The sequence below is a fragment of the Biomphalaria glabrata genome, chromosome 10 (assembly GCF_947242115.1).
Source record: "Biomphalaria glabrata chromosome 10, xgBioGlab47.1, whole genome shotgun sequence".
In the NCBI taxonomy this organism is placed as follows: domain Eukaryota; kingdom Metazoa; phylum Mollusca; class Gastropoda; family Planorbidae; genus Biomphalaria; species Biomphalaria glabrata.
Window position 1 is genome coordinate 40274892 of NC_074720.1, and position 27687 is coordinate 40302578.

The 27687-nt window shown below is 36.5% G+C and overlaps 1 protein-coding gene across 2 annotated transcripts in view; it reads left to right on the top strand.

Moving 5' to 3' along the window:
* The first annotated feature begins 1927 nt into the window (after positions 1-1927).
* Positions 1928-27687, top strand: part of LOC106071055 (sodium/hydrogen exchanger 10-like) — a 34781-nt gene continuing 9021 nt past the window's right edge. Inside the window, exons 1-21 of one of the 2 annotated variants that reach the window (XM_056044944.1) lie at positions 1928-2081; positions 3200-3526; positions 4500-4736; positions 6272-6412; positions 7747-7860; positions 8704-8865; positions 9969-10077; positions 11587-11730; positions 13564-13741; positions 13989-14070; positions 14900-15002; positions 16370-16442; positions 17725-17865; positions 18392-18489; positions 20514-20574; positions 21342-21424; positions 22131-22314; positions 23675-23884; positions 26407-26505; positions 26832-26934; positions 27319-27467. In XM_056044944.1, coding sequence (XP_055900919.1) covers positions 3373-3526; positions 4500-4736; positions 6272-6412; positions 7747-7860; positions 8704-8865; positions 9969-10077; positions 11587-11730; positions 13564-13741; positions 13989-14070; positions 14900-15002; positions 16370-16442; positions 17725-17865; positions 18392-18489; positions 20514-20574; positions 21342-21424; positions 22131-22314; positions 23675-23884; positions 26407-26505; positions 26832-26934; positions 27319-27467 — 2625 coding nt within the window. In that variant the 5' untranslated portion in view covers positions 1928-2081; positions 3200-3372. The remainder of the gene's footprint in view (positions 2082-3199; positions 3527-4499; positions 4737-6271; positions 6413-7746; positions 7861-8703; positions 8866-9968; positions 10078-11586; positions 11731-13563; positions 13742-13988; positions 14071-14899; positions 15003-16369; positions 16443-17724; positions 17866-18391; positions 18490-20513; positions 20575-21341; positions 21425-22130; positions 22315-23674; positions 23885-26406; positions 26506-26831; positions 26935-27318; positions 27468-27687) is intronic. The other variant, XM_056044945.1, reaches the window with a different exon arrangement.

A 27687-nucleotide genomic window follows, 5' to 3' on the forward strand; every position in this document is an offset into this window, starting at 1 on the left:
GCCTGAGCTAGCCAGGAAAACCAGTGACTTGGCAGAATTTAAGTCATTGGTTAATATGCATGACTAAATGCATGACGCGTAGGACGTAATCATCTTCTTTTTTGAAGTAACGTCTGTATTATATAAGATAAGATAAGATGAAGATATTTTACTTCCTAGTCTGAACCTCCCGCAGGACGACCGGGGGGTGGGTGGGTGGAGTATGAACCCTGGACAATGGAGATGACCAGGCAATTCTCTTTCGTTAACAAAAGCTAAGACTTTTACTTCGCTTTCAAATCATGATAGCCACTATTGTCACGATTTTTTTTCCTAGTTGGTTACACAAATATTGTCAGTTAACATAAGCTGTAATATAGTCTAAAATATCATTTGAAAATTCGCCCCCCCCCCCACTTCATCTTTCGTTTTTCACTTCGCTCAAGCTTTAATCTTCATTCAAATGGACTCAAAGATTGTTTAGACTCCCCGACAGTAGCGGCCTTAGGGGGTGGCAAGTGGGGCAACCGCCCCAAGGCCCCGCGCCTAAGTTGGACCCCGCGATAGGAAATTCCATTGTCACCGTCAGGTTCGAAAACCAGACCAGCTCTTATAAACTACAACTTGTTGCTCAATATTTCCGGGCATCTATATGATACCAAATTACCATGTAAGCTCTTAACATGACATTTTTGGTTTCAAAATACCGTTCAGTTGCGATAAAGACAGCATCTTATGACCTGTACATTCTAAGCGGCTATCACTGTTAAACAGATCAACTTTATGCGCCGAACAGCGGCCATTTTTTAAGCTTGGTTGAGACGCTTCACAAAATCGACCCAACCATGCAAGAACTTCTTTGACGAATTTAAACACCGAGGCTCACGACCAGTACCTCGGATATAGGATTCAAAACGAGCTTATGGACCTGATGGCATATTTTCCAGTCATTCTTCACTGCACGCTTGATGTTAGCCACAAAGAGCAGATGTCTTTTACAAAGCTTTATGTCATGGGTTCTCAACCTGTGGGTCGCGACCCCCTAATTAGGGGTCGATTGACGATTTGCCAGGGGTCACCAGAGACCATCTAAAAAATGAATAGTTTTGTCTATTCTTCTATTGCTGTGTGTCTGAGCGGAGGGGGTGGGGTCGCGGCAGAGTGTGGGATTGTAAAGAGGGGTCGCCGAGCTTAAAAGGTTGAGAACCGCTGCTTTATGTGGACGTATCAGATTCAGAAGGTGAAGGACACTTCGAGTAGTTACAAGGCCAATATAGTACAGTACTTACGTAAGATAGTATATTTTGTAACAAATATAAGGCCTACAACGTTAGAGACGGACGGCCCCCGTTAGATTGACAAGGTACGATAAAAATAGTCTACCCTTACGGCGCAAGGCCCCGCATTTGACATTCGCCCAGGGCGCCGCGCACTGCTAAGGCCGCCTCTGCTCTGCTGACATTGACCAGAAGATAATTACAACCGTAAGTAAATCACTCATCTTTCAAAAAAAAATAAAAAAAAATCCAAGGGTCATATTTATGTGCTTAGCTGGATGGCTGCCTGGTTGGGCGGTGTGCGCGCTGGACTGTCGTTCGGTCGTCCCGATGGTCCCGGGTTCATATCCTGCTCTGTCATCCCCCCCCCCCCCCCGTCGTCCTGCGGGGGGTTTTGGACTAGGAAGTAGGCTAGATAATCTTTAACCCTGAAGGAACAACCAAAACATTTTACAAGAAAGGGATACCCCCTCCACCCAGAGTAAAGTGGTGAAGAGTAAGAAAACGGAAACCTTTTTTTTTTTTTACCCTTCTCCCAAACAAATTAGTAAAAGCTGGAGAAAGATGGCTTGAAGTTGGAAAATAATTTACAATGACGCCCTCAACTACCATACCACAGATTATTTATGAGAAGACGCGAAATGTAACTCTTGGATATGAAAGTTTAAAAACACTACATAAAGTTTCCATTATCAAGGACGCTTCAACTCAAAATGGCTGACCGCATAATGCCACAACACAATAATAATTAACGAGGCAACGCGATTCTATTACGTTACTTTTTGTTGTTGTTTTTTTAGATTTAATATTACACATAGAAAAACAGTGAGTATTAATTTAGGAATTAAAGTCACACCACTTCACGTCTTTTTTTTTTGTAAGATCTAGCCAATCTAGGTTAGGGTTACGTCAATGTGAATTTGAATTTATGATTTATCAATTTATCATTATCAATTAGACTAGGTGTAGACTCATGTTTTTAAGACTCCAAAAAGACCATGCCAAGGGGGTCAAGAGTAAATAAGTAAGACTGTTTCATATACTAGTCTAGAGAATCTAGGTAACCTTAGGGCTTAACCAGTGACAGTGTAGAGACCGAGTGTAGTTTAGTAGGTCTATTCCTAGAGATCTAGATCTATATTTAATATTATAGAAGTAGAAGATTTAGACTCACTATCTATTATTGTAGGCTATCTTACTAAGTATCTAGATCTAACTAACTAGATCTAGAATCTAAGTACTAAGTGATCTAACTACTTTTAACTACTAGTACTAGCTTTACTAGCTAGATCTAGTTCTTAGATCTAAGTCTAGATACTACTCTAGATCTATAATAATTATATTATAATACTAATAGATCTAATCTATTCCAGTTAATAGTTATAATTACATTACCTATAATCTCTAACGGCTTATTCTGCATTGGTGTGCCAAGTGATTTTCAACAAATAACGTTGTCAATTTCTTAAATTTCAAAATCCTTTGACAACACTAAGGCACCCTGGTAACAATGCAGTGGGTACTAAGTGACATGGGTGGGGCTGGCAATACTTTAAATCAAACAGCCCATTATTAAACTATTAAAATAACTTGTAAATACATTTATAAAGGGAGTCCACCCGGTTCTAATGGGTACCTTACATTAGTTGGGGAAAAGTAAAGACGGTCGGTCATTGTGCTGACCACATGACACTCTCCTTAACCATGGGCCACAGAAACATGACCTTTATATCATCTGCCCCATAGAATGCAAGTTAGGGGAACTTTACTTACACATCTAAGGAAGATGTCTCATTGTTCCATACTATGTTCCATGTTAGCAAATAGTTGTTTTTTTCTTGAGACCTCTATGTTCAATTAACTTCATATCTTTTATCAATATCATTTATAATTTGTTCTAGATTTAATGCATATGTTATAATACTTGCTGGCTTTTGTTTTAGGCACCATGTTGTCATGACATAGAAAAACAAAAAAAATGGTGGGTTAGAAGTAAATTGTTCTGCTGTGACCAACAAGGGAACATTTGGTTTGCCAGGTCTTGTAAGCAGCCTAAATCCTTACAGCTAACAGTTGGTACTACCTGCTTGATCCACAGTTCTGGTTGAATGTAAGTATGGAAATGAACAATGGTTCCAACATTTCATTACACCTTGAAAGATTGTTTATGGACATATTTAAAGTCAAGGAAGATGATCCATTCCACACGGACACAATCTTGGATACGCAGAGAGATTTTCTGTACTTGTGTTTCATATTTCTGGTTGGTGGTAAGTACTTAAAACTTCTTCTGTTTCTCAAAAACTATAAATGAAAGTAGCTCTTGTGGATTTGTGCAAAGAAAGTCTCTAACAAACTAAGGCTACAAATAACATCTCAGCCTGCTTCCACTTAGATACCTGCTTTTCATAATATCGTAGGATAGTTGACTGGTGTAACACACCTCCCCCCTCCCTCCTTTTTTTTCTACAGAAAGAGGTTTGCCTTGGACTTGATAATCTTAATTTCTGAAAATATGCCAGAAATGTATTAAATATGACATGCTAGGCAGTTAGTAACGGGTCCCTCTTAATTTCCGAAAGTATGCCAGAAATGTATTAAATATGACATGCAAGGCAGTTAGTAATGGGTCCCTCTTAATTTCGGAAAGTATGTCAGAAATGTATTAAATATGACATGCATGGCAGTTAGTAACGGGTCCCTCTTAATTTCAGAAAGTACGTCAGAAATGTATTAAATATGACAAGAAAGGCAGATAGTAACGGGTCTCTTCCTTGCATGTTTTTTTAGGATGATTAAATTTGAAAGCATTTCATTCTCAAGGCACACTACATCGCTGAAAGTCATCAGACGAGCCACAAACCATCTTCCCCCCATCCCCAGTTATATAATTCTGTGCCTCTCTGTCCATAAAAGGGCACCCACCAGGAGGGCATACTCAACTGGGGATTGCGGTAACATAAAGGAGTTTGATAAGATTGCAGAGCGTAATCAAATCAAAATCTAGATGACTAAAATCTCTCTTAAGGTGTTCTATGGTTGGTCATATGATCTGGAACAAAGTCTAAAAACATTTCAGATAGGCTAAAATAAACTTTTTTAGTGCCTCAATATGTATGCATCTTACTCTATTAAATATAAAAGCTATAATTATTATTTATTATTAAACTTACACTGTCATTTTAATAGTAAAGTGTTTTGCTAGAAGTTTTTCATTTGATCACCATTTTGTTTTTATTTCAGCTGTTGTTCGACATGCAACGGACGTTCTAGTGATACCATTGCCATACACTGTCGTTGTCTTTTTTGTCGGAGTTATTGCAGGCTATTTACCTCTAGGGCAAGTGGTCGAAATAGGGCCCCATACCATCATTTATGTCTTTATGCCCATTCTTATATTTGAGGGCTCCTTTGCCATTGACACTTACATTTTTAAGCAAATCTTCATTCAAGTCTTGATTCTTGCTGTCCCTGCACTAGGTAAGCATTCATGCAGCATTGTAGTAGGGCAGTGTTTCCCAAACATTTCCTGTATGGATTATTTAGCGGAACACTTTCCTTTTATTTTTAGGTTGGGTTATTTCCTATTTAGTTCCCCTTTCAGACCTTGTGATCTATAGGGCAGATGTGGCCTACGCATAATGAGGGTGTTTTGGGCCAGAACGACGACCAACCAGCTTTACTTTTTACTAACTAATGTTGAGAGCTGAGTGGAGACGCCCATAGATCCCGAAATTAAAAATCAAATCCCAGTCCTCAACAGGATTCGAACCCGGGGCCACCGGCTCAGAAGGAAAGGGCTTATAAACCCTCAGCCTCCATGCCTCCTATTCCCTATTTGTTAAATAAAAATAATTATAAAACCATATTCTAAATTTAGCATTATTATTTATTTTCAATTGTAAATGTATAATAAATTCAGACATATGAAGAAAATAAGGTTTAATGACTTTGATGATGCTGTGTCCTTGAGGAGCATGACTTTTTGATGTCAGGCATTATTAAGCTGAATTCTACTACCAGGTGGGGCCAGTTTTTGTAATTTTGACTTCATTGCAACATATAAAGAAAATTCCGCTTCAGGCAACCCATTTCATGCTTTAATCATATTAGTGAAGAAGGAGCACTTGTACTAATTTGCCCTAGCAAATGGGATAAGAAATGTGCCTTTATCATTGTGTCATTTTGAGTATTTTATTAGGTTTTGTTTTTGTAAGTTATATTTTTGCTATTATTGCTACTTTATTTATTACTTTACGTATTTCCTGTGTAGGCCTACTTGTTAATTACTCCTGTAGTTCGTGGAACACCTATTCAGGTTTTGTTGAACATTGGTGTTCTGTGGCACAGTTTGGGAAACACTGCAGTAGGGTAAAGGCAACCTCTGTTGTCAAATTTGAGAACCTTGATGTTATAAGATTAATAAAACATTGCATATTTAGTCATGATATTAGAACACAGTTTTGGGAAACACTGCATTAGAATTAAGAGAACCTCTGTTGTCAAATTTGAGAACCTTGATGCTATAAGATTAATAAAACATTGCATATTTAGTCATGATTAGATCAGTGATGCTGGATATGAACTGAACCTTTTTAGCCTTGGTTCACATGAATTACTGACATCCTTGTCACGGGCTGCATCACTGAAAAAATTTGTCATGTCCAAAAAGAACTGAGCCTGTATAACCACATTTAACACTGTTGGTAAACATTTCTAGGAGCCAGAAAAGGCCATAGTTTGGACATTAATGATTTAGACCAGTGTTTCCCAAACTTTTTCTCTGGCAGAACACATCTCACATTCTGAGTATTTAGCTAAACACTTTGCTTATTTGTTAGAGAGATTAATTCACATGAAGGCCTACTAGTTAATTATGCCCAGTAGTTCGTGGAACACCTAGTCAGGCCTCGCAGAACACTAGGGTTCCATGGAACACAGTTTGGGAAACACTGATTTAGACAAATCTTAAGAATTTTTATTTCTTGTTTTGTACTACTCCTTGCCACTGCAAGTTGTCATGACTGTCTTGTTGGCGACTACATCCCTGTATCTGTTCAAATATGACCACTGGGGCTGGTTGGTAGCACTCTTATTTGGATCTATCCTCTCAGCTACGGATCCTGTGGCTGTCGTTGCCATCATGAAGGAATTAGGTAAGCTCTGTTGTTAAATATTGAAGAATCATACATCAGTCTCATGACACAAGACTTTTAGTAATTGCTCATTTTTTTATTATTATTAACAAAAGTATTGAAGTTGGGACAGCCTTTGCCCTAGAAGTTGATGGTTTGCGCAGTACATGCCTGATATGGTTATATGACTATTTCTACCTTTTCCAAGTTATTCAAACAATGATCTAAGCTGCGGAGAAAGATTTGCTATGGTGGTGTGTTAAAGCACTTGAATTAAGGGGACTGGGGTTTGAATCTCAGTGAAAAAGCTAGGAGTAGTGACAGTAGGGACATTTACAGTTTCCCTGTTAAAAATGTTTAATGATAGATTAAAGTGTTATTGGAGAGAACTGAGGCGCTGTGCAGATTGGCACAGGATTGAATAGTCTTAATCAGGGCATAACAATATATTAGTTGCTTTCTAAATTTTATTGGTGTCTTGTCATTTTGTTTTTTTACTTAACAGAGATTTTACTAAGTCTAATGAATAAGTGTCCTTTTTTTCTAGATGAAACACTAAATCATTTGAATGGATTTTTTTTGTGTGGGTACAATACAATAGAGCAATAATGATTAGTTGCTGAGTGGTTAAGTACTTGGTCTCCATATTGAGGGGTCTCAATTTAGAATCCTGTGAGGACAGGGATTTTGAATTGACCATGCCTAGCTGTGGTGGAAAATGTCTTGATGGCTCCTATGTCAGGCCACACTTTGACACTTGGCACCCCTTCAGTGGGGAGGAAGAGTAAACAGTGTCTCATATTCTTTTCACCTGCCCCAGACTTGCTGGTTTCTGTCTGGACAATCACAAGCTCTTCATCTGTATGTTAACATAGTATCACCTTTACAAAATAAATGCCACACAACTACGCCTTGGTAGACACTGCGTCCACCCTTATGAGACTGTAAACCAAATCCTCTTTGAATGCCTCCTAATCCACCTACTACCACTACAGCCCAACTTAACCAACACTCTGTATGGTAACTGAAGAAAACAGCACACTATTGTTTCCAGCACAACAGCAAAATGCTGGCTAGAAGTATATAAAATTTTATTATATATATATATACATGCTTTATGCATAACAGCAGGGTTTCTGTCCAGAAAAAAAAAATTTAGTTTGATGATGATGTGTCAGAAAAATATTTAAGTTTTGAATTTTCCTTCAGATATAGAGATAAATACAGGGCAGCAGGGGATGGCAGGGTTCAGTCCAAAGTGCATACCACCCTACCAGTTTGAATAATTCATGCACTGTCGCTGAGAGTTTCAACTCTCAGACTGTTTTGCTTTGCTCTGTTATCTTCTATGCCAGGGACAAACAAGAGATTAGCCCTTTTGATAGAAGGTGAGTCCATGCTCAATGATGGCACAGCCATGGTGTGTTATGAATTGATTCAGCATATTTTGGAGGATCCTTCAACAACAGGTAACCTTAACTATTTTGATCTGCAGTGTTGTGCATTGTTTTGTAAAGAGGAATGGGCTGCATTAGTTTTTCAAGGCTTGTAACAGAGCTGCTGACTTCAATGCAAAAAGCATGTCTTAGGAAAATGACCTTGACAGTATGTGAAAATGTGTTGTAGTTTTTTTTTATTTTAACTGGACATGACTAAAAGAAAACACCTCTTTATATTGCTAACTTGATAATCTGTATTAAATTTCAATATTGAATATTAAGATTATAGATCTGATTTGTTGGCCTCTCTCAGTCGTAGAGCGACTATGGTTCATCTCAAACACTTTTTCATATGGCTGTGGAGCCCTATTTTGGAGAGACACTCTGGTCCACATATATTGCAATTCAAGATGGCGTTTTGCTTTGGTGGTAGAAGAGCTGGCCATTTTCCGTGTGGCATGCTTTTCTTCAAGAGCTGAAGCCCATGTTTTCTCGCTGTCCATAGCTTTCTTGGTCACCATCTCTCTCCAATTAGTGCGGTCTAAGGCTATATCTTCCCAATAGTCAGTGTCAATGTTCACTGATTTTAAATCCCGCTTTATCACATCCACATAATGGAGGTGGGGGCGACCAGTTTTTCTTGAGCCAGACGCAAGTTGCCCATACAGAATGATTTTCAGGATACAATTGTCCTCCATCCAGCGAACATGTCAGAACCAGTGCAGGCAGCATTGTTTGAGGACTGTAAAGATGCTGGGAAGGCCCGTTCTCGCGAGAATCTCAGTATTACACACTCTTTCTTTCCAAGTTAATCATCTCATGCCTTGAAATGTTTTTACAATGACTATACCCTTACTATATTTTTGTTTTCAGTTGATAGTATGATTTATCAAATGTTGTGGGTGACCGTAGGGGGAGCCTTGTTTGGATACATCATGGCTAAGCTGGCTATATTCTGGTTGCAGTGGACATTCAACGACAGTTTAACTGAAATAGCTATTACATTATCTATGGCATATTTGGTCTTTTATATTTGTAAGTTCGCCATTGCTTGTCGACTTGTTTTGTTTTTTTCTAACCTAATGCTTTTCTAAGTAACAAGGTGGAAGGTTAAATCTAGATATTCAAAGAGGGAAAGGAATTTCTGTTAGAACTATTTTGTAAGTAGCATTCTTTTTATTTTTGTCAAACTGAATTTTTTCATTACCAATTTATAGCTTCAAAGCTTTTATATCTTGTGTTGATTCACCTGGTGTTGTATGATAGTAGCCATGTGGCCAGGACTGGTCTTAGCCACTGCAACCTATGCGGCTGCTGTGGGCCCCGCACTTTCATAGGCCCCGGGTGAATTCTAGGTGTAAATTATTAAATTAAACCATTTTAACTTATTATTAAAGGGTACCTGGAATTCTCCTGAAATTGGAAAATATACTAAAAATTCATAAAAATCTCCTGAAATTATAAAAATCTTCTGAAAACTCATGCAAATCTCTTAAAAACAGACAAAAATGTCATTTTGGGGTGATTTTGTACTTAGTTAAGTATGAATAAAATGCAAAGACTAATTTATTTTCTATTACAAAATTTTAATTTTCACGTAGTATCCTAATCCCTACCCAGACTGGGCCCCGCGCAATCCATTTTGCATATATGTAGGACTGACCCTGCATGTGGCGGAGGTATATATGTCTTAGATTGTATTATTTCTATACTGTTTCATCCAAAGAAAGACTAAGTCTGTTACAAGCTATTCCGAAATGACCAACTTTCCCTCAGAACTGAAATCAACAGAATGTGTCAACTTATGCTCCCTAAGCTGAAAATTGGCACTATGAAAATTTGTCCTTGTGGAGTGTAACTGAAGAATGCCAACCATGTCCTTCAAAACAACATTCTCCATTAAGAGGGCTGAACAAAACACTGACCACGAAAACTCCTCTAGGAGAAAAACTATATGGAGAGCTGCCTAATCTGGAAACCACTGCCAAATTTATCTCAGATATCTGAACCTTCTAGCATAATATTGAGAATATAGAAGAATTTTCATAACTGTAGCTAATGTATATATGTTTTATGCTTGTATTGTTTCCAAACTGTAACTAATACATAGATGTATTATGCTTGTTTCTGAACTGTAGCTGATGCTTATCTCAAAATATCGGCAGTGTTGGGTGTTGTGACCCTGGGGGCTACCTTAGGTGAACATCGAACCTCTATCAGTCCTGAGGTGGAGGTGTTTTTACACAGGTAGGACTTATTCTATGTCATTACAACATCATGCTAGGGTCATTGATTGGGTTAGTATTCAGTGAAAGAAAAATAACTTTATTCATGAATTGTATTACCCTAGATTGTCATTGTTTGAGGAATGTTTGAAACATATGCTCTGCTACAGTTGTTTTTAGGACCTGTACATAAACTTGTATTAAATTAATATAATAAAAAGAACATCATTTGGGTGGCTACTTGGTCATGTGGTCCCATGTTTGAAGGACTATCTGAATTTTTTAAAAACAAAAATACGAAACATCTACAGTATTGCCATAAATAAGGATAAGAAAGTATGTGAACAAAATATACAGAATAAAGACTAGAATTAAGTGGGTTTTTTAAAAAGTTGTACACATTTGTACAAGCCACCTATACAAGCCTGCTATGAGGTGGTTGTGCAGGTGTAGCTTGGGGTTCAGTCTATTGCTAACAAACCTCTGCTGTCAAGTAACAGAGTCAAAACCTCTCATTTTGCTCATACTCACACTATTTATACACCCTCCCCACACTCTTTATGAGAACCTGTTGACCATAACATCACTCAAACCATAACATCACTCAAACCACAACATCACTCAAGCCTAAGACTGGAAACAGTATGGGATTCTATTCATATAGACCTTACAGTAAACTGACAGTCTGCCTTGTAACTATTTCAATAACATACACATACATGTTAAATTTAATGAACAAGGTGTACACATCTTTGTCATGACATGCTCAACTGACACATTTGCATGATAAGTGTAATACAAATATATGCATGATAAGTGTAATAAAAATATATGCATAAGTGTAATACAAATATATGCATAAGTGTAATAAAAATATATGCATGATAAGTGTAATAAAAATATATGCATGATAAGTGTAATAAAAAATATATGCATAAGTGTAATAAAATATATATGCATGATAAGTGTAATAAAAAATATATGCATGATAAGTGTAATAAAATATATATGCATGATAAGTGTAATAAAATAATATATGCATGATAAGTGTAATAAAATATATATGCATGATAAGTGTAATAAAATAATATATGCATGATAAGTGTAATAAAATATATATGCATGATAAGTGTAATAAAATAATATATGCATGATAAGTGTAATAAAAATATATATGCATGATAAGTGTAATAAAATATATGCATGATAAGTGTAATAAAATATATATGCATGATAAGTGTAATAAAATATATGCATGATAAGTGTAATAAAATATATGCATGATAAGTGTAATAAAATATATATGCATGATAAGTGTAATAAAAAAATATATGCATGATAAGTGTAATAAAATATATATGCATGATAAGTGTAATAAAATAATATATGCATGATAAGTGTAATAAAATATATATGCATGATAAGTGTAATAAAATAATATATGCATGATAAGTGTAATAAAATATATATGCATGATAAGTGTAATAAAATAATATATGCATGATAAGTGTAATGCCATGTGACATTTCAGTTTCTGGGAGACGTTGTCCTTCATGGCCAATACATTAATCTTTGCTCTGTGTGGTTTCATCATTACCAAGAAAGTCATCATCTTTGCTGAGTTACAGGACTGCATCTATGTCATCATTCTTTACTTCGCTGTTAATGTCATCAGGTGGGTCACTCACTCTGTGTCTCCAACACTTAAAAGTAGAAAAACGTGAAGTCTAAGGAATCATACATATGTCAGGTACATTTTAATAATGAAACCTATGACAGTGAAATATATGATACTGAAACCTAATAGCAACAGTCTGATTGTGGTGCCGAGGGCTATGACTTTGTCTTTCCATATTATTTTAAGTGCTAGATTTTGGCTGAGGTTATTGAGAGAATTCCGAATCTACTTGTATGATTTTCCTTATCAAGTGCTTACATTGAAAATTTGTTGTACAATTATTTTGATCTTTGCTTCTGAAAATGGAACAAAAAATACTTGACGTAAGATTCTGCATTCAATGTGGAGTGTGTGCCTGACTGGCATTAATTCTTTCTCGCCGTAATTATTTTCCACATTTCGATGGAATCATTCATCTGGCTCATTTGTGTTTCACCACCCTGTTATGATTAAACTTCAATAACTTTTTGTATGTGATCAGGAAATGTTATATTAGGTATATAATTTTAGAAGAATGCATGCTCTGTTTATATAACACAAAGTTTTTAATCCAAAATTTAATTTCATTTAATGGGGTCAGTTATTGTCAGTAAGAAGAGAAAGCGTTAACAGCTTGGTTACCTACTCGAGTTGAAATGTTTTACTTTTGTTTTACCTTTTCTCAGATACCCCATCCCTGCACATGTCCACAATAGAGATTGGACCTGAGCAGGCTGTAGCCAAAGCTTGAAAGATGTGCCATACAAAAATGAGATACCCTTTTCACATTAAATTACTTTGAACTCAATTTCATTTTGTTAGTATATATTAATTAAAGCTTAATTTCATGAGTAAAGAAGATTTAAAAAAAGAAATGTTTCAAAAGTTAACAAAATAACTAAAACAAATCTTATCTTATCATATATAATACAGACGTTACTTCAAAAAAGAAGATGATTACGTCCTACGCGTCATGCATTTAGTCATGAATATTAACCAACGACTTAAATTCTGCCAAGTCACTGGTTTTCCTGGCTAGCTCAGGCAACCCATTCCATGCTCTAATAGCACTAGGGAAGAAGGAGTATTTGTACAAATTTGTCCTAGCATATGGGACGAGGAATGTGCCTTTCTCTTTGTGTCTTTCAGAGTATTTTATTAAATTTTGTTTTTGTATTTGAAGATTATGGTTCAGTGTTTTATGTATGATTGCTACTTTACTTTTGAGCCTTCTGTCCTGAAGGCTTTCTAAATTTAGTGATTTTACTAAAGGTGTTACTCTAATCAAACTGGAATATTCATTTGTTATGAATCTCACTGCTCTATTTTGTGTCTGTTCCAGTTTCTTAATGTTTTCTTGAGTTGAGGGGTCCCACATTCATGTTTAACTTTCCCTCCCCAGCTAATGTTAGTTACTTTAAAGAGATCTAAGGTTCCCTTTTAAGCATTAGTTGTCAAAGTGAAGTTCTTTTAAATTGGGCACATAGTTTCCTAGGGTGTTGTGTGGCTGGTATGGTCTATAAATCACAATAACGTTATCTGGGTGAATGCAGGAACTTTCAGTGTTGAATGAAAATCCTTGTCAAAAGAAACTTGAACTAGAGACTTTAAGATCAGTATCCAGCTGCTGTAGCACTCAGCCCAATTGATCAAAACCAAACGTAGATTAGTATCTGCTTTTGATTGTTGAGTAAGAAAGTGGTTGATTGCGATTGTTGAGAAAATTTTTCAGATCCTCGAATGGAATTAAGTGGTTTCAACAGAAATATATTAATACATTTAATTCTAAGCTTTTAATTGTAAACATATGATAGACCATGTCAATAAAATCTTTTTTTTTTTCTTCTTTAGAGGTTTGACCTTCATGATGTTCAGTCCTATTCTAAAACGACTTGGTTATGGTTTAACATGGCAAGATGGGCTGGTCTGCACCTGGAGTGGCCTGCGAGGAGCCATTGGTTTGGCACTGGCCTTGATCTTATTCAAATCAGAAGATCCAATCTTAAGTCAGCCCAGCGTTGGAGGAAAGGTATAGGACAATAAAAGTGACTCTTGCCTTAAACTCTATAGTGGCATGGCACCCTTACTCTCTTTCAAGCTCTAGATCTAAAAATAAACATTTTTATTTCTTACCAATGGACTTCATTCACCAAAACAAACCATTAACCCTTTCTCCTTTAAGCATCATCACCATAGTTTGCATGAATTAATGAAACAGATCTGTTCATTTATTGTTTGTTGAGATCCCTAAAGCCAATGTGTTTATATTGAAACAGATCTTGTTCCATGTGTCCCTCATTGTGGTAGCCACATTATTGATCAATGCTACAACAGTCTCACACTTGCTCACATTCTTAGGTAGGTAATAAAACAGTGTGTCTTTAGTTTATTGTAGAACATGACAGTGTGTCTTCAGTTTATTGTAGAACATTATAGTGTGCCTTCAGTTTATTGTAGAACATGACAGTGTGTCTTCAGTTTATTGTAGAACATGACAGTCGATCTCCGCTTGTTTTGGTTGTTTTCTTCAGAATTAAAGATTATTCCATCCTAGCATTAACATCCTGTACAGGAGGGCAGAGGAAAGCAGCTGGCATGGTCAAACTCCAGGACCATCTGTGTGACTGTCTTGAGCATGTAGAATACAACCAGGCTCTATTCAAATTGAAATGAGCACCATCACTTCAATACACTAAAAAAAAATAAATTAACTTGTATTTTCAAGTTATGTTTTTGTTGCTGAGATATTCTAGTAGGCCTAATTAGTCTAGATTTCTTCTTGCTGATATCTTTTTGTTGGCTAGATATTCTAGTAATTAGTCTAGTTATCTTCTTATTGATGAGGTATTCTGGTTTTATGTTTTGATATCTGGATCATCTAGAAGAACCATCAGTTTAATCCTACATTTTTTAAAGTAATTCATCAAACATTGATTTTTTTTTTTTTTGGCTTGGTTTGTGGTTTAAATCTCGATAATGGTGTTGCCAGGTTGGTCCAAGATAATGTTAAAATTTTTTAGCAATAAAAAAAAAAGTAAAAAGAAATCTTGATAAGGATGTTGCCAGGTTTTAGAGCAAAAAAAATGGATTAAAAAGCTTGAGTTATTTATTGATTTGATACTTGATTTGTTTGTGTTGTTCTATTTTCATAGTATTTTGTAAGTTTATTTTGAGTTGACACTTTTAGGCCTGACTGATGTTACTCCAGCTAGAAGAAATGCCATGAAAAAAGCCATTGGAATTTTAGACGAATGCAGACGCAAAACAATGAATGTTTGGAAAATTGACAGGTGCGTTTTTTTTTTTTTTAAATTTAATAATTTTCAAAAGCCTTTTTTTTTTTTTTTCACTAGTTTTTTTCTTATTAGTTTTCAGATTATTCATGGATTAAAAAATTGACCACTGTAAGATTAGATAATTGTATTGGTCCTAACAAATGGAAATTCAGTTTGACTACGATTGTCCACCCTAGCATAACTACTATAAAAATAATAATGCATGTCTAATATGAACAACATTCACAAATGAAACACACACACACATTAGACTACTAAGTACTTCTCGCAGTGGAGTAGCTAGGGTGGGGGGGGAGGGGGCGTCCAAATTTGAATATCCCCAGAGGCCCCCGCTTGACGGGGGCCCAAATGAATGTTTGAAAAATGTTTTTACATTAAATATTATGCCAGGGGCCCCTAAAGATGTTAAGCCCCCAGGCCCCCAAATCCCTAGCTATGCCACTGACATCTCAGTGACGACAGATGCCCTTTGCAACACTCTGACAGATAATGGGATAAAGGAATTTTTAATCTCTCTTTTGTAGCCTTAATAGAGAGGAGACAACCACTTAGTCCAGATCTGATAACAGTGGTTTAATGACTGCAGGAGACTCCGTGGCTGAGCGGTAAATTGCTTGGCTTCCAAATTGGGGGTCTATGATTCAAATCCTGTGAAGACTGGGATTTTTAATTTTGAGATCTTTGGGTGCCTCTGAGTTCACCCAGCTCTAATGGGAAAGGAGTGAAGGTAGTTGGTCGTTGTGCTGGCCACATGACAACCTTTTCAACCATGAGCCAACGAAACATGACTTTTACACCATCTGCCCTATAGATCGCAAGGTCAGAAAGGGCAACTTTAATGGGTGCAACATTTTGAAAATGTCTCTAACCATTTTTCTAGTAATTTGAGAGTTTACGGTTTATTTATAAAAAAAAACAAACAAACAAAAAAAACCTAATTGGCCACACAGTGGAAACTGATATAATTTTTCAAAAATATTATTTGAAAATAAAATTAGGTCTATTTTGAATACACTTTCAGCATGTATTCCCACACTTGACTCTAAAAATGTTTCTTTGTAAAAAGTCAAATAAATTGAGATTCTTGTACATTTTGTGACCTGTCTTAAGTTGAAATCATCTGGAAAGTAATAGAAGAAATTGATTGTGCAAGCTGACAGGAAAGACTCCTTGCAATATTGAAGCATCACAAGAAATAATTAGAATAAGATAGATTATCATCATCTTCAATTAAAAAAAAAGTCTAATGTTACTTGTTTTAATTAATATTTTTAAAAATGAAATTGTGTCAATGTTGTGTTAGTGTTTGTTGTCATAAATCCACTTGTCTAAAATTATTTTGTTTTTTTGTGTTTTTCTAGGTTTCTAGCTGATGCAGACTGGGAAATTGTGAACACAGTGTGTACAATCGAGGACCCGTTCACAAGTAGTGAGGTGAATCCCTTTCATTGAGACTTTTTTTTGTGTCTCCTGCACTTGTACACTCATCCTGGTGGTGAAATTGTTAGCTAACAACTATACACGTAGGAGCTTATCGTCGGCCTCCTTCAGTCGTAGAACGACTATGGTTCATCTCGCACACTTCCTCTTGTGGCTGTGGAGCCCTGTTTCGGAGAGACACTCCCGTCCACAAATAGCGCGGGTTAAGGTGGCTTTTTGCTTCGGCGGTAGAGGAGCTGGCCATTTTTCGCATTGTCCATTTTTCTTCCAGGGCTGAGGCCCATGTTCTTTCACTATCCATAGCTTTCTTAGTCACTGTCTCTCTCCATCTGGTGCGGTCTAGAGCTATGTCTTCCAAATGGTCAGTATTGTAAACGTATGAGCTTAATATTACACTAAAGAACACTGAACTCAATAATGATGCTAACACTAGACACTGGATACCTCTGACTCTAATAATACACTCTCAGTCTCTCTCATTACACAACATTATGAGCTCTCTTGCCAAGGGGAATAATTCTACATACTAATGAAAAACACACAAACACAATGTCAACAGACATTTATCTAACTCTATAGTTAAATGATTTTGTGTTATTGAGACAAGCTGACACTGGCTTCAGAGATAAGAGTTACATGCTTATTATGGATTTGGATGGGAAAAATTTGAACTCCCAATAAAAGAAGAACAGGCATTTACAACTATTTGATTTGTTAAAACTTATCATGATATGTATAGTTCTTTCTTTTGTGAGTATTGAAAGCGTGGCCAAAAAGAAGATACTTAGAGTTACACTTTTTGATATCTCATTTTAGTCTTTAATTTCTTACATCAAAATCTGGCCATGACTGTGAGGTGATTGTAAAGTCTGTACCCAAAAGTTTGTATTCCTTTAGACCAAAATTATTACAACTTTTTCTGGTGTTGTCAATGCAAAGTTTTGTGGTTACCACCTTTCTGGTTTTGTATTTGTTCAATTTGTTCACCCAATGTCTAGACTTCACTAGAACAACCATGGTGATGGCTACTACTGGCTACTAGTATGCCAAAGGAATTATTTCTTTTTTTTTTTTAAAAGTTTCAAAACAAAAAATAGTTACAATTGTTGACTCCAACTCTGCACTCTGAATCTAAACTGCCACCCTCTCTGCAGCTATGGTTTTAAACTGCTTTGCTCTCTGCAGCTCTGATTATAAATTGCTACCCTCTCTGCAGTTCTGCCTCTAAGCTGCTACCATTTTATTATATTATGTTATGCCCACTGTTATATTATAGACAACTGAAGAGAAGGAACTGCGTGAACGACAAGGTGGTATCTGCCCTAAATGTGGCACGGTGATCCCATATGTACCAACAGCTTCAGAAGTACACAAGTGGCTGGCGGAGGCCACCAGAAAATACCTAAAATTACTCAAGGTTAGTTTTCCAGTTCTTCAAACATGTGAATTTTGTTTTCAATTTCAAGACAAAGATTTCATTTGTGTTTAATTGTTTAAGTGATGAGATAATATGTCAGTTAAGGACACATGATCTAGTCACTTAATTTTTTCTTGAAGTAGTGACACTAGTAAAAAAAAAAAACAACTAATATTCATGATAAGGTTTGGCTGTTGCAGTAGTAAATTTCATAAAATATTTTTGTTTTCTATAGTTAATAAGACAGAACATGTAATGCACCATGAATTAATACAAAAGCAATCATCAGGTCATCGTTTTAATTATACTTTTGAGCTTACTTGTTGCGATACATAAGAACAGTTGTTTCCTTTAGTTTTAATTCAAAGAAAAGGAGTAACTGACTCATAGATTGGATTGCAACCCTGGAATGATAGGGATGCTAAAACTTGTTTTAACCTTCATTAGACAGAATTAGACCATTCAAATCTACTTTGCGTCATTGCGTCTAATCAGATGTGTCATTGTATTTTTCTCCACCTTGAAGCAAAACTTTTGGCTCCAATTTGAAAGAGGATTACTGGCAGGCTTCAGTGTAAGGAAGCTGATTGAGCTAGCAGAAGAAGCTTCAGACAGAGACTGTGAGTAAGTCACCCAATTATTGTTCATAGATTAAATTTATTCATTTACACAGCTTTTTAAAATACTACATATGTGTGTAGTCATTGGCTTTCCAAACCAGTTCAGTCTTAAAAAAAAAAAAAAAAAAAAAGTTAAGTTCTGCTTTCAGACCTTGCGATCTAGGGCAGATGATGTAAAGGTCATCTGTTTCTATGGCCCATGGTTAATGAGGGTTTCATGTGGCCAGCACAATGACAAACCGCCTTTACTTTTCCCCAACTAATGTCAGGTACCCATTAGAGCTGGGTGGACTCAGAGGCGCCCTAAAATCCTGACATTCAAAATCCCAGTCTTCACCAGGATAGTTTCATCATACTGTCCCCTTTTTAATTATGTGAGAGTTGTGTTGTTAATTTAACTAATTAAATTTGTGTCTCTCAAAGTAAGGTAACAATTTAAATGCAGGTTTGAAGTGGATGATTTAGGGATACACTGAAGAAACACAGTGTTGAAATTCATTCAGTTAGATTTGAGTATCTTCAAATTTTATCAAATGACATGATTGATGAATAAATTCACATCCAACATAAATCACTTGCAGAAATTGTACTAAGGTATCATGACTGACAAGAAACTATCTTAAACAATGAATCAATCTTAAACAATGAATCAACCTTAAACAATGAATCAATCTTAAACAATGAATCAATCTTAAACAATGAATCAATCTTAAACAATGAATCAACCTTAAACTATGAATCAATCTTAAACAATGAATCAACCTTAAACTATGAATCAATCTTAAACAATGAATCAATCTTAAACAATGAATCAACCTTAAACAATGAATCAACCTTAAACAATGAATCATGAACACTGAACAACAATTGAAAACTTATCCCCCTTTAACATCTCAATATCTTTCCTGTTATTGTTGTTTTATGTTGGACCAGCGCATTTGTTTGCAAAATATGAGTTACAATGTTCCGTTGGCCAACACCTACCAAACTTGACCTAGTTATACACATTTACTAGCCATGCTATGAATCCTTGCATGACACATACAATAAATAGCTTCCCTGATTACTTGTCCTGTTCTTCTAGTTTAAGCAACATATTCCATACTGTAATGACAAGAACCTGGTGATCTATAGGGTAGATGATGTTAAACTCATCTGTTTCTTTGGCCTATGGTTTACAAGCAGGTGCATGGTTACTGAATGGTTAAGCACTTTGCTTTCCATATTCCATACTGTAATGACAAGAACCTGGTGATCTATAGGGTAGATGATGTTAAACTCATCTGTTTCTTTGGCCTATGGTTTACAAGCAGGTGCATGGTTACTGAATGGTTAAGCACTTTGCTTTTGAACCTGGGGTCCTAGGTTCGAATCTCGGTGGAGATTTAGTTTTTAGGGTGCCCATGAGTCCACCCAGCTCTAATGGGTACCTGGCTTTAGTTGGTGAAAAGTAAAGGCGGTTGGTCATTGAGCTGGCCACATGACACCCTGCTCGTTAATCTATAGAGGTCTGAAAGGGGAACTTTACTTGTAATATTTTCTTATATAATACAGACATTACTTCAAAAAAGAAGATGATTACGTTCTACGCGTCATGCGTTCAGTCATGCATATTAACCAATGACTTAAGTTCTGCCAAGTCACTGGTTTTCCTGGCTGACTCAGGCAACCCATTCCATGCTCTAATAGCACTAGAGAAGAAAGAGAAAAGAACATGTAGAAGATAGTAGACTACTTCAATAGTAAATAAACACCATGCTGAAATTGGTTATATTTTTGTAATTGTCAGTTTTCTTACAGCTTTGCTCCCCGTATATTAGTGGTGAATAGTCGAAATGGTGAAGTCAGTGGGTGTCAATCTAAAAGAAGCAAAAGTCTTGCTGATAGTACCACAGGGGACTATCCCAACCCTGAATGTCATTGTTACATTTTAGAACAAGACATTGATCATGTTATTTGCATCCTTCTGTTCATCCTAACAATGAGATTTGTACTAGATGTAATGAAATGTTTGATTCCCCCTGTCAGGATGATTAAAGTTGGAGGTATCAAGAACATGTGGAAAATTCCAAACTGTATAGCTACTTCTGTATGTATCTCCATTCTTACAGGTTTCTGTTTTGGAATAGCTGAAGATGCATAACTTTTTTTTTCAGTTTATAAACATAACTTTATTTTTAGTTTATATACATATTTTTATTTCAGTTTATAAACATTACTTTATTTCAGTTTATAAAAAAAAAAATTTCAGTTTATATACATAACTTTTTTTTCAGTTTATAAACATAACATTTATTTGGGGTTTATAAACATAACATTTATTTGGGGTTTATAAACATAACATTTATTTGGGGTTTATAAACATAACTTTATGTCAGTTTATACACTTTTTTTCTGTTTATGTACATAACTTTTTTTCAGTTTATATATATAAATTTATTTCAATTTATATACATACTTTATTTCAGTTCATAAACATTTTTTTTTTCAGTTTATATACATAACTTTATTTCAGTTTATATACATAACTTTATTTCAGTTTATACATATTTTTTTAAATTTATGTTTGTTTTAACCCCCCCTCCCAATTGGAAAAAGTTTTTAGCGTGTCAAGTTTAGATCTCGAATACTAAAAGTGCTGTTGAAAATCAGATGTCATCATATAGCCTAGCTTGTAATGCTCACCCTTTGTTTTATATGTGAATCTTTTTTTTTTTTTTTTTTTAAAGAAAATGCACCATTTTTTAAACCAGACAGAAAAGTTTTAAATAGTTTATACTATGAATAGCAAACCAATGGAAATATTGACTTCTTTTTTTTTTCATGTGTCTGTAATGTTCATTATTTTATCCCCAGAAAAAAATCCTTAAAAGTCAAAAACTTATGCACGCTGTATATAAAATGAAGAAAATCCAGGAAACTAGATCCATGACTGTCAAGTAAGATACCTCACTATCTTGTTCTAAGTTCTTGATAGAGTAACACTCCCAGCCCTTCATCTCTACACCTGGGAAGACACAGCCCTAAGCCGCACTATTTGGAGAGAGATGTTAGGGTTAAGGATTTTAGGTTTTCTGTCTAAAAAGACAAAAAAATGGAAAACGCTCCAGATTGTGTTTTCAAATTATTCCATATTTATGTTCAATAGTTACAAAAAAAAACAACACATTTATTAAAAAATCCATAACAATGATCAGTATCAGTTAATTCAAATTTGATTTCAAGTACATTCCTATTTTAGTCTTCATCTCTCAAGAAATTATCCAGTATTTTGAATGCTAATTCAATATTTCCTTAATGTTGTTCTTATTGGTTGAGGTAATGTTTGATTCTCCATTATTCATAGCTATTTCTCCATCATTCATGGCTATTTCTCCATCACTCATGGCTGTTACTCCATCACTCATGGCTGTTTCTCCATCACCCATGGCTATTTCTCCATCACTCATGGCTATTTCTCCATCACTCATGGCTATTTCTCCATCACTCATGGCTATTTCTCCATCATTCATGGCTATTTCTCCATCACTCATGGCTGTTACTCCATCACTCATGGCTGTTTCTCCATCACCCATGGCTATTTCTCCATCACTCATGGCTATTTCTCCATCACTCACTAATAGCATTCTTCTATAACCACAACAGCATCATCTACCATTTGAGTCAGTGTCAGTTTTTAATGGCTGGAATATTTGGGATGGACACTGCCATCATCATTGCCACTCAGGTGTTCCTGTTCTTAAAGTGGAGTAGCTCCAATACTGAGATAGGCTTGCAACACGCCAACATTGTCATGACAGTCTTCCTGACACTTTACTTTATTCTAAGGGTTGGTATTTGACTTTATTATACGAGTTCCTATGGGATTTAATTATTCGGGTTGGTATTTGACTTTATTATACGAGTTCCTATGGGATTTAATTCTCCGGGTTGGTATTTGATTGTATTCTATGGGTTGATATAATGTCTGAAATGGAGGTAACTTTATTCTTCCAGTTTGCATTGTGTGGGTTAGAAGCATTACAGCTTTGCTAACTAACTGTACATAACTTACTGTTTTCCCACCAGTCAGGTCTCAGTACATTTGATAAGTTTATAACCTACAGACTTCCTACCAGTCAGGTCTCAGTACATTTGATAAGTTTATAACCTACAGACTTCCTACCAGTCAGGTCTCAGTACATTTGATAAGTTTATAACCTACAAACTTCCTACCAGTCAGGTCTCAGTACATTTGATAAGTTTATAACCTACAGTCTGTTATGAGGAATTCTCTTAGAGCCTAAACCTAAATACAAAACAATATCAGAAACATTCTGGGTTTGTCCTTGGGTTACAACTTGTCAAATGGCAAGACAAAATACCAGACACAGAAGTCCTTCGAAGAGCGTGTCTGCAAAGCATCCACACAGTCCTGATGCAGTCCCAGCTGCGATGGGCAGGTCACGTCTACAGAATGGAAGACCACCGCATCCCTAAACGACTCTTGTATGGCCAACTAAGCAAAGGAAAGCGCTCGCAAGGTGGTCAAAGAAAGCACTTCAGGGACACCCTCAAAGCTTCTCTGAAGGCGTTCAGCATAGACCCAGGCACCTTGGAGACAGAGGCACATAACAGAGCATCATGGCGTTGCGCTGTGAAAACTGGCGCACAGGTTGCTGAGGAAAAAAGAACAATGCTGGCAGAAGAAAAACGCCAGAAAAGAAAAGCAAGACAAACGACACTAGCTCCAGCTGGAATAACCTGCCCAGTGTGCGGCTGAACATTCCGGGCTCACATAGGTCTCACCAACCACATGAGGAGGCATAAAACCCCAGTGCAAAGCCCTCAGCCCTCTGGATGACAAAGTGGTCATCATCGAACCACGAGGGACGAACTATATACAACTTGTTTGAAAAGTCTTTCAGTTGATTGTTTTCAAACTGGAACTACAATAAAGTTTCTTCTTTTTTTACTTTCTGTATCAATAAGCTTACTTATTGTTTTTATCTACTAAATTTACTTTTCCTTTAAGTCTGAAGCTGTTTTTTTGGCAAACTTTATTTTACCCATCATGGTTAACTAACAACCTTGAAATTTTTTTTAGAGACCAGGTAAGAATCTGAATAAAACAATAAATAAGAATCCAAATAAACCCATATAAACTTAGATTTGTAAGTGATGCCCTTTTGTTTTTATTTCCTCCACAGCTATGTTTATTCAAGTTTGCCTATGTCAAGACAGCTTGGTTTTATTTTAACCTGGTGAGTCTGATCCAAGCTTATGTTGACATCACTGTGGGATGGTTTGCTTTCCAAGAGTTTGCCCATAATCTGCTCTTTGATGACTCCATAGAGAGAGAGCTGACCTCCAAGGTTTTAATCAGCCTGCGTGTCATACGAATCTTCCAGTTACTTGAAGTAGGTCACATTGTTACATTTTTATGCCCTCCTATTTATATGATTCTCAGCGATGCAATTTAATTATAATGTATTTGAAACAGAGGAGATTTCTGTGTGAATGAAATAAATATTGTAGTAGGACTAGTTTGTTTTAAGACTTTCAGGTGGCTACCCCTTGTTATTGTGTTGAACTTCAGGTGGCTACCCCTTGTTATTGTGTTGAACTTCAGGTGGCTACCCCTTGTTATTGTGTTGAACTTCAGGTGGCTACCCCTTGTTATTGTGTTGAACTTCAGGTGGCTACCCCTTGTTATTGTGTTGAACTTCAGGTGGCTACCCCTTGTTATTGTGTTGAACTTCAGGTGGCTACCCCTTGTTATTGTGTTGAACTTCAGGTGGCTACCCCTTGTTATTGTATTGAATTTCAGGTGGCTACCCCTTGTTATTGTGTTGAACTTCAGGTGGCTACCCCTTGTTATTGTGTTGAACTTCAGGTGGCTACCCCTTGTTTTTGTGTTGAATTCCAGGTGGCTACCCCTTGTTATTGTGTTGAACTTCAGGTGGCTACCCCTTGTTATTGTGTTGAATTTCAGGTGGATACCCCTTGTTATTGTGTTGAATTTCAGGTGGCTACCCCTTGTTATTGTGTTGAATTTCAGGTGGCTACCCCTTGTTATTGTGTTGAACTTCAGGTGGCTACCCCTTGTTATTGTGTTGAACTTCAGGTGGCTACCCCTTGTTATTGTGTTGAATTTCAGGTGGCTACCCCTTGTTATTGTGTTGAATTTCAGGTGGCTACCCCTTGTTTTTGTGTTGAATTCCAGGTGGCTACCCCTTGTTATTGTATTGAATTTCAGGTGGCTACCCCTTGTTATTGTATTGAATTTCAGGTGGCTACCCCTTGTTATTGTGTTGAATTTCAGGTGGATACCCCTTGTTATTGTGTTGAATTTCAGGTGGCTACCCCTTGTTATTGTGTTGAATTTCAGGTGGCTACCCCTTGTTTTTGTGTTGAATTCCAGGTGGCTACCCCTTGTTATTGTATTGAATTTCAGGTGGCTACCCCTTGTTATTGTGTTGAATTTCAGGTGGCTACCCCTTGTTATTGTGTTGAATTTCAGGTGGCTACCCCTTGTTATTGTGTTGAATTCCAGGTGGCTACCCCTTGTTATTGTGTTGAACTTCAGGTGGCTACCCCTTGTTATTGTGTTGAACTTCAGGTGGCTACCCCTTGTTATTGTGTTGAATTTCAGGTGGCTACCCCTTGTTATTGTGTTGAATTCCAGGTGGCTACCCCTTGTTATTGTGTTGAATTCCAGGTGGCTACCCCTTGTTATTGTGTTGAACTTCAGGTGGCTACCCCTTGTTATTGTGTTGAACTTCAGGTGGCTACCCCTTGTTATTGTGTTGAACTTCAGGTGGCTACCCCTTGTTATTGTGTTGAACTTCAGGTGGCTACCCCTTGTTATTGTGTTGAATTTCAGGTGGCTACCCCTTGTTATTGTGTTGAACTTCAGGTGGCTACCCCTTGTTATTGTGTTGAATTTCAGGTGGCTACCCCTTGTTATTGTGTTGAATTTCAGGTGGCTACCCCTTGTTTTTGTGTTGAATTCCAGGTGGCTACCCCTTGTTATTGTATTGAATTTCAGGTGGCTACCCCTTGTTATTGTGTTGAATTTCAGGTGGATACCCCTTGTTATTGTGTTGAATTTCAGGTGGCTACCCCTTGTTATTGTGTTGAATTTCAGGTGGCTACCCCTTGTTTTTGTGTTGAATTCCAGGTGGCTACCCCTTGTTATTGTATTGAATTTCAGGTGGCTACCCCTTGTTATTGTGTTGAATTTCAGGTGGCTACCCCTTGTTATTGTGTTGAATTTCAGGTGGCTACCCCTTGTTATTGTGTTGAATTTCAGGTGGCTACCCCTTGTTTTTGTGTTGAATTCCAGGTGGCTACCCCTTGTTATTGTATTGAATTTCAGGTGGCTACCCCTTGTTATTGTGTTGAATTTCAGGTGGCTACCCCTTGTTGTTGTGTTGAATTTCAGGTGGCTATCCCTTGTCACTGTAAAACAACTCAGTGGCCTAAATCTTTTTAAAAATAAAGCTACATTCCCTCAAATTGATATAAGCAGCCACTATCTAACAGAAATTAAAGGGAGAAACTTATTGGTGTTCCTTTTGGAAATATTATTTTCTAATCCTCCTGTCCACTGTGAAAAATGATTTAATCAAATCTTAGACAATCTTGTCTAAAGCACTTATTTTATGACTTGCCAGTGATGTATGTAGGAATGCTTTTAAACAAGACATAAGTAGACATAGCTGTTACTAATCTAATTGATCTAATGATACATTGATCCAATTATACAATATTTGAGCTATATATTGATCTAATGATACTTTAATCTAATTATAAATATTTTAACTCTGTATTGATCTAACTAAATATTGATCCAACTAAACATTGTTCTAACCATGCATGTGCTGTTAATAAACAGTTTACTGTTGAAGTGTTGTTTTTTTCTGTCACATTTCTTCAGTTGCTTGTAAGCATATTACTCAACCTGATTAAGCATTATATTCGAGAAAGATTGACCACAGGATGTGATATGGGACGAGGCTTTGTAAGAGCCAATGAGGTATCTTCCATTTTATTGGACTCATTTTTTTTCATGTGCACCATACAATGTGATCTTATGAACTTATTGCTATAATGTACACTTGGAGTTTTTTTTCTAGTCCATCTGTGTGGGTCTGTTTTTGCTTTGTAAGTTTTCCTCATTAATTAGTATTAATTTACTGTCCTGTGTTAACATAAAAATATGACATATTCTTATTGTGATTTTACCAGCATGGAACAGTGTGGTGTATGCTTTTCATATGACAAAATATAATTCTTTAAAAAGCTTGCATAAAGCTCAACATGAAGAAAGCATTACTTAACTATTAAAGCATGCCTCCTCAGCTGGCCATCAGACTGGTTGACCACATCAGTGATGATGTCAATGTTCAGAACATGATCCGTGAAAGTGCAGAGAAAGCCAAAATGAGTGTACTCAGGGAACTAGGTATGTTGTTTGGTCCTAAGGGAACTAGGTATGTTGTTTGGTCCTAAGGGAACTAGGTATGTTGTTTGTTCCTAATATAACTAAGTATATTGTTTGGTCCTAAGGGAACAAGGTATGTTGCTTGGTCCTAAGGGAACTAAGTATGTTGTTTGGTCCTAAGGGAATTAAGTATGTTGTTTGGTCCTAAGGGAACTAGGTATGTTGTTTGATCTTAAGGGAACAAGGTATGTTGTTTATTCCTAATAGAACTAGGTATGTTGTTTGGTCCTAAGGGAACTAGGTATGTTAGATTTTTTTTACAAACCGATACAGCCTTATCAGATGTAACCATATGACATGATTAACACTTGAAGAATGTATCTACATCTTTATGTGTGTATCCAGGGTTGTTACAAGGCCTTCACCCAGATATTGCTCTTGGTGTCAAGACATGCCAGGCCATCAGATCTGTGCTGAATGTCATGAGGGAAGGTATGCACCACTTAATGGAGGAAGGAGGTATCGATGAACCAGATGGGCTTCTCTTCGTTAAGGTGTGTGACTTGTAGAGGTGACTTGATCTTTGTGTGACTTTTTGTAAAGGTGTATGACTTCTCTTTTTAAATGTGTTTGCCTTCTTTTTGTAAAAGTGTATGACTTCTCTTTGTAATGTGTATAACTTCTTTGTAAAGGTGTATGACTTCTCTCTGTAAAGGTTTACGACTTCTCTTTGTAAAGGAGTATGGCGTCTCTCTGTTAAGTTGTATGACTTCT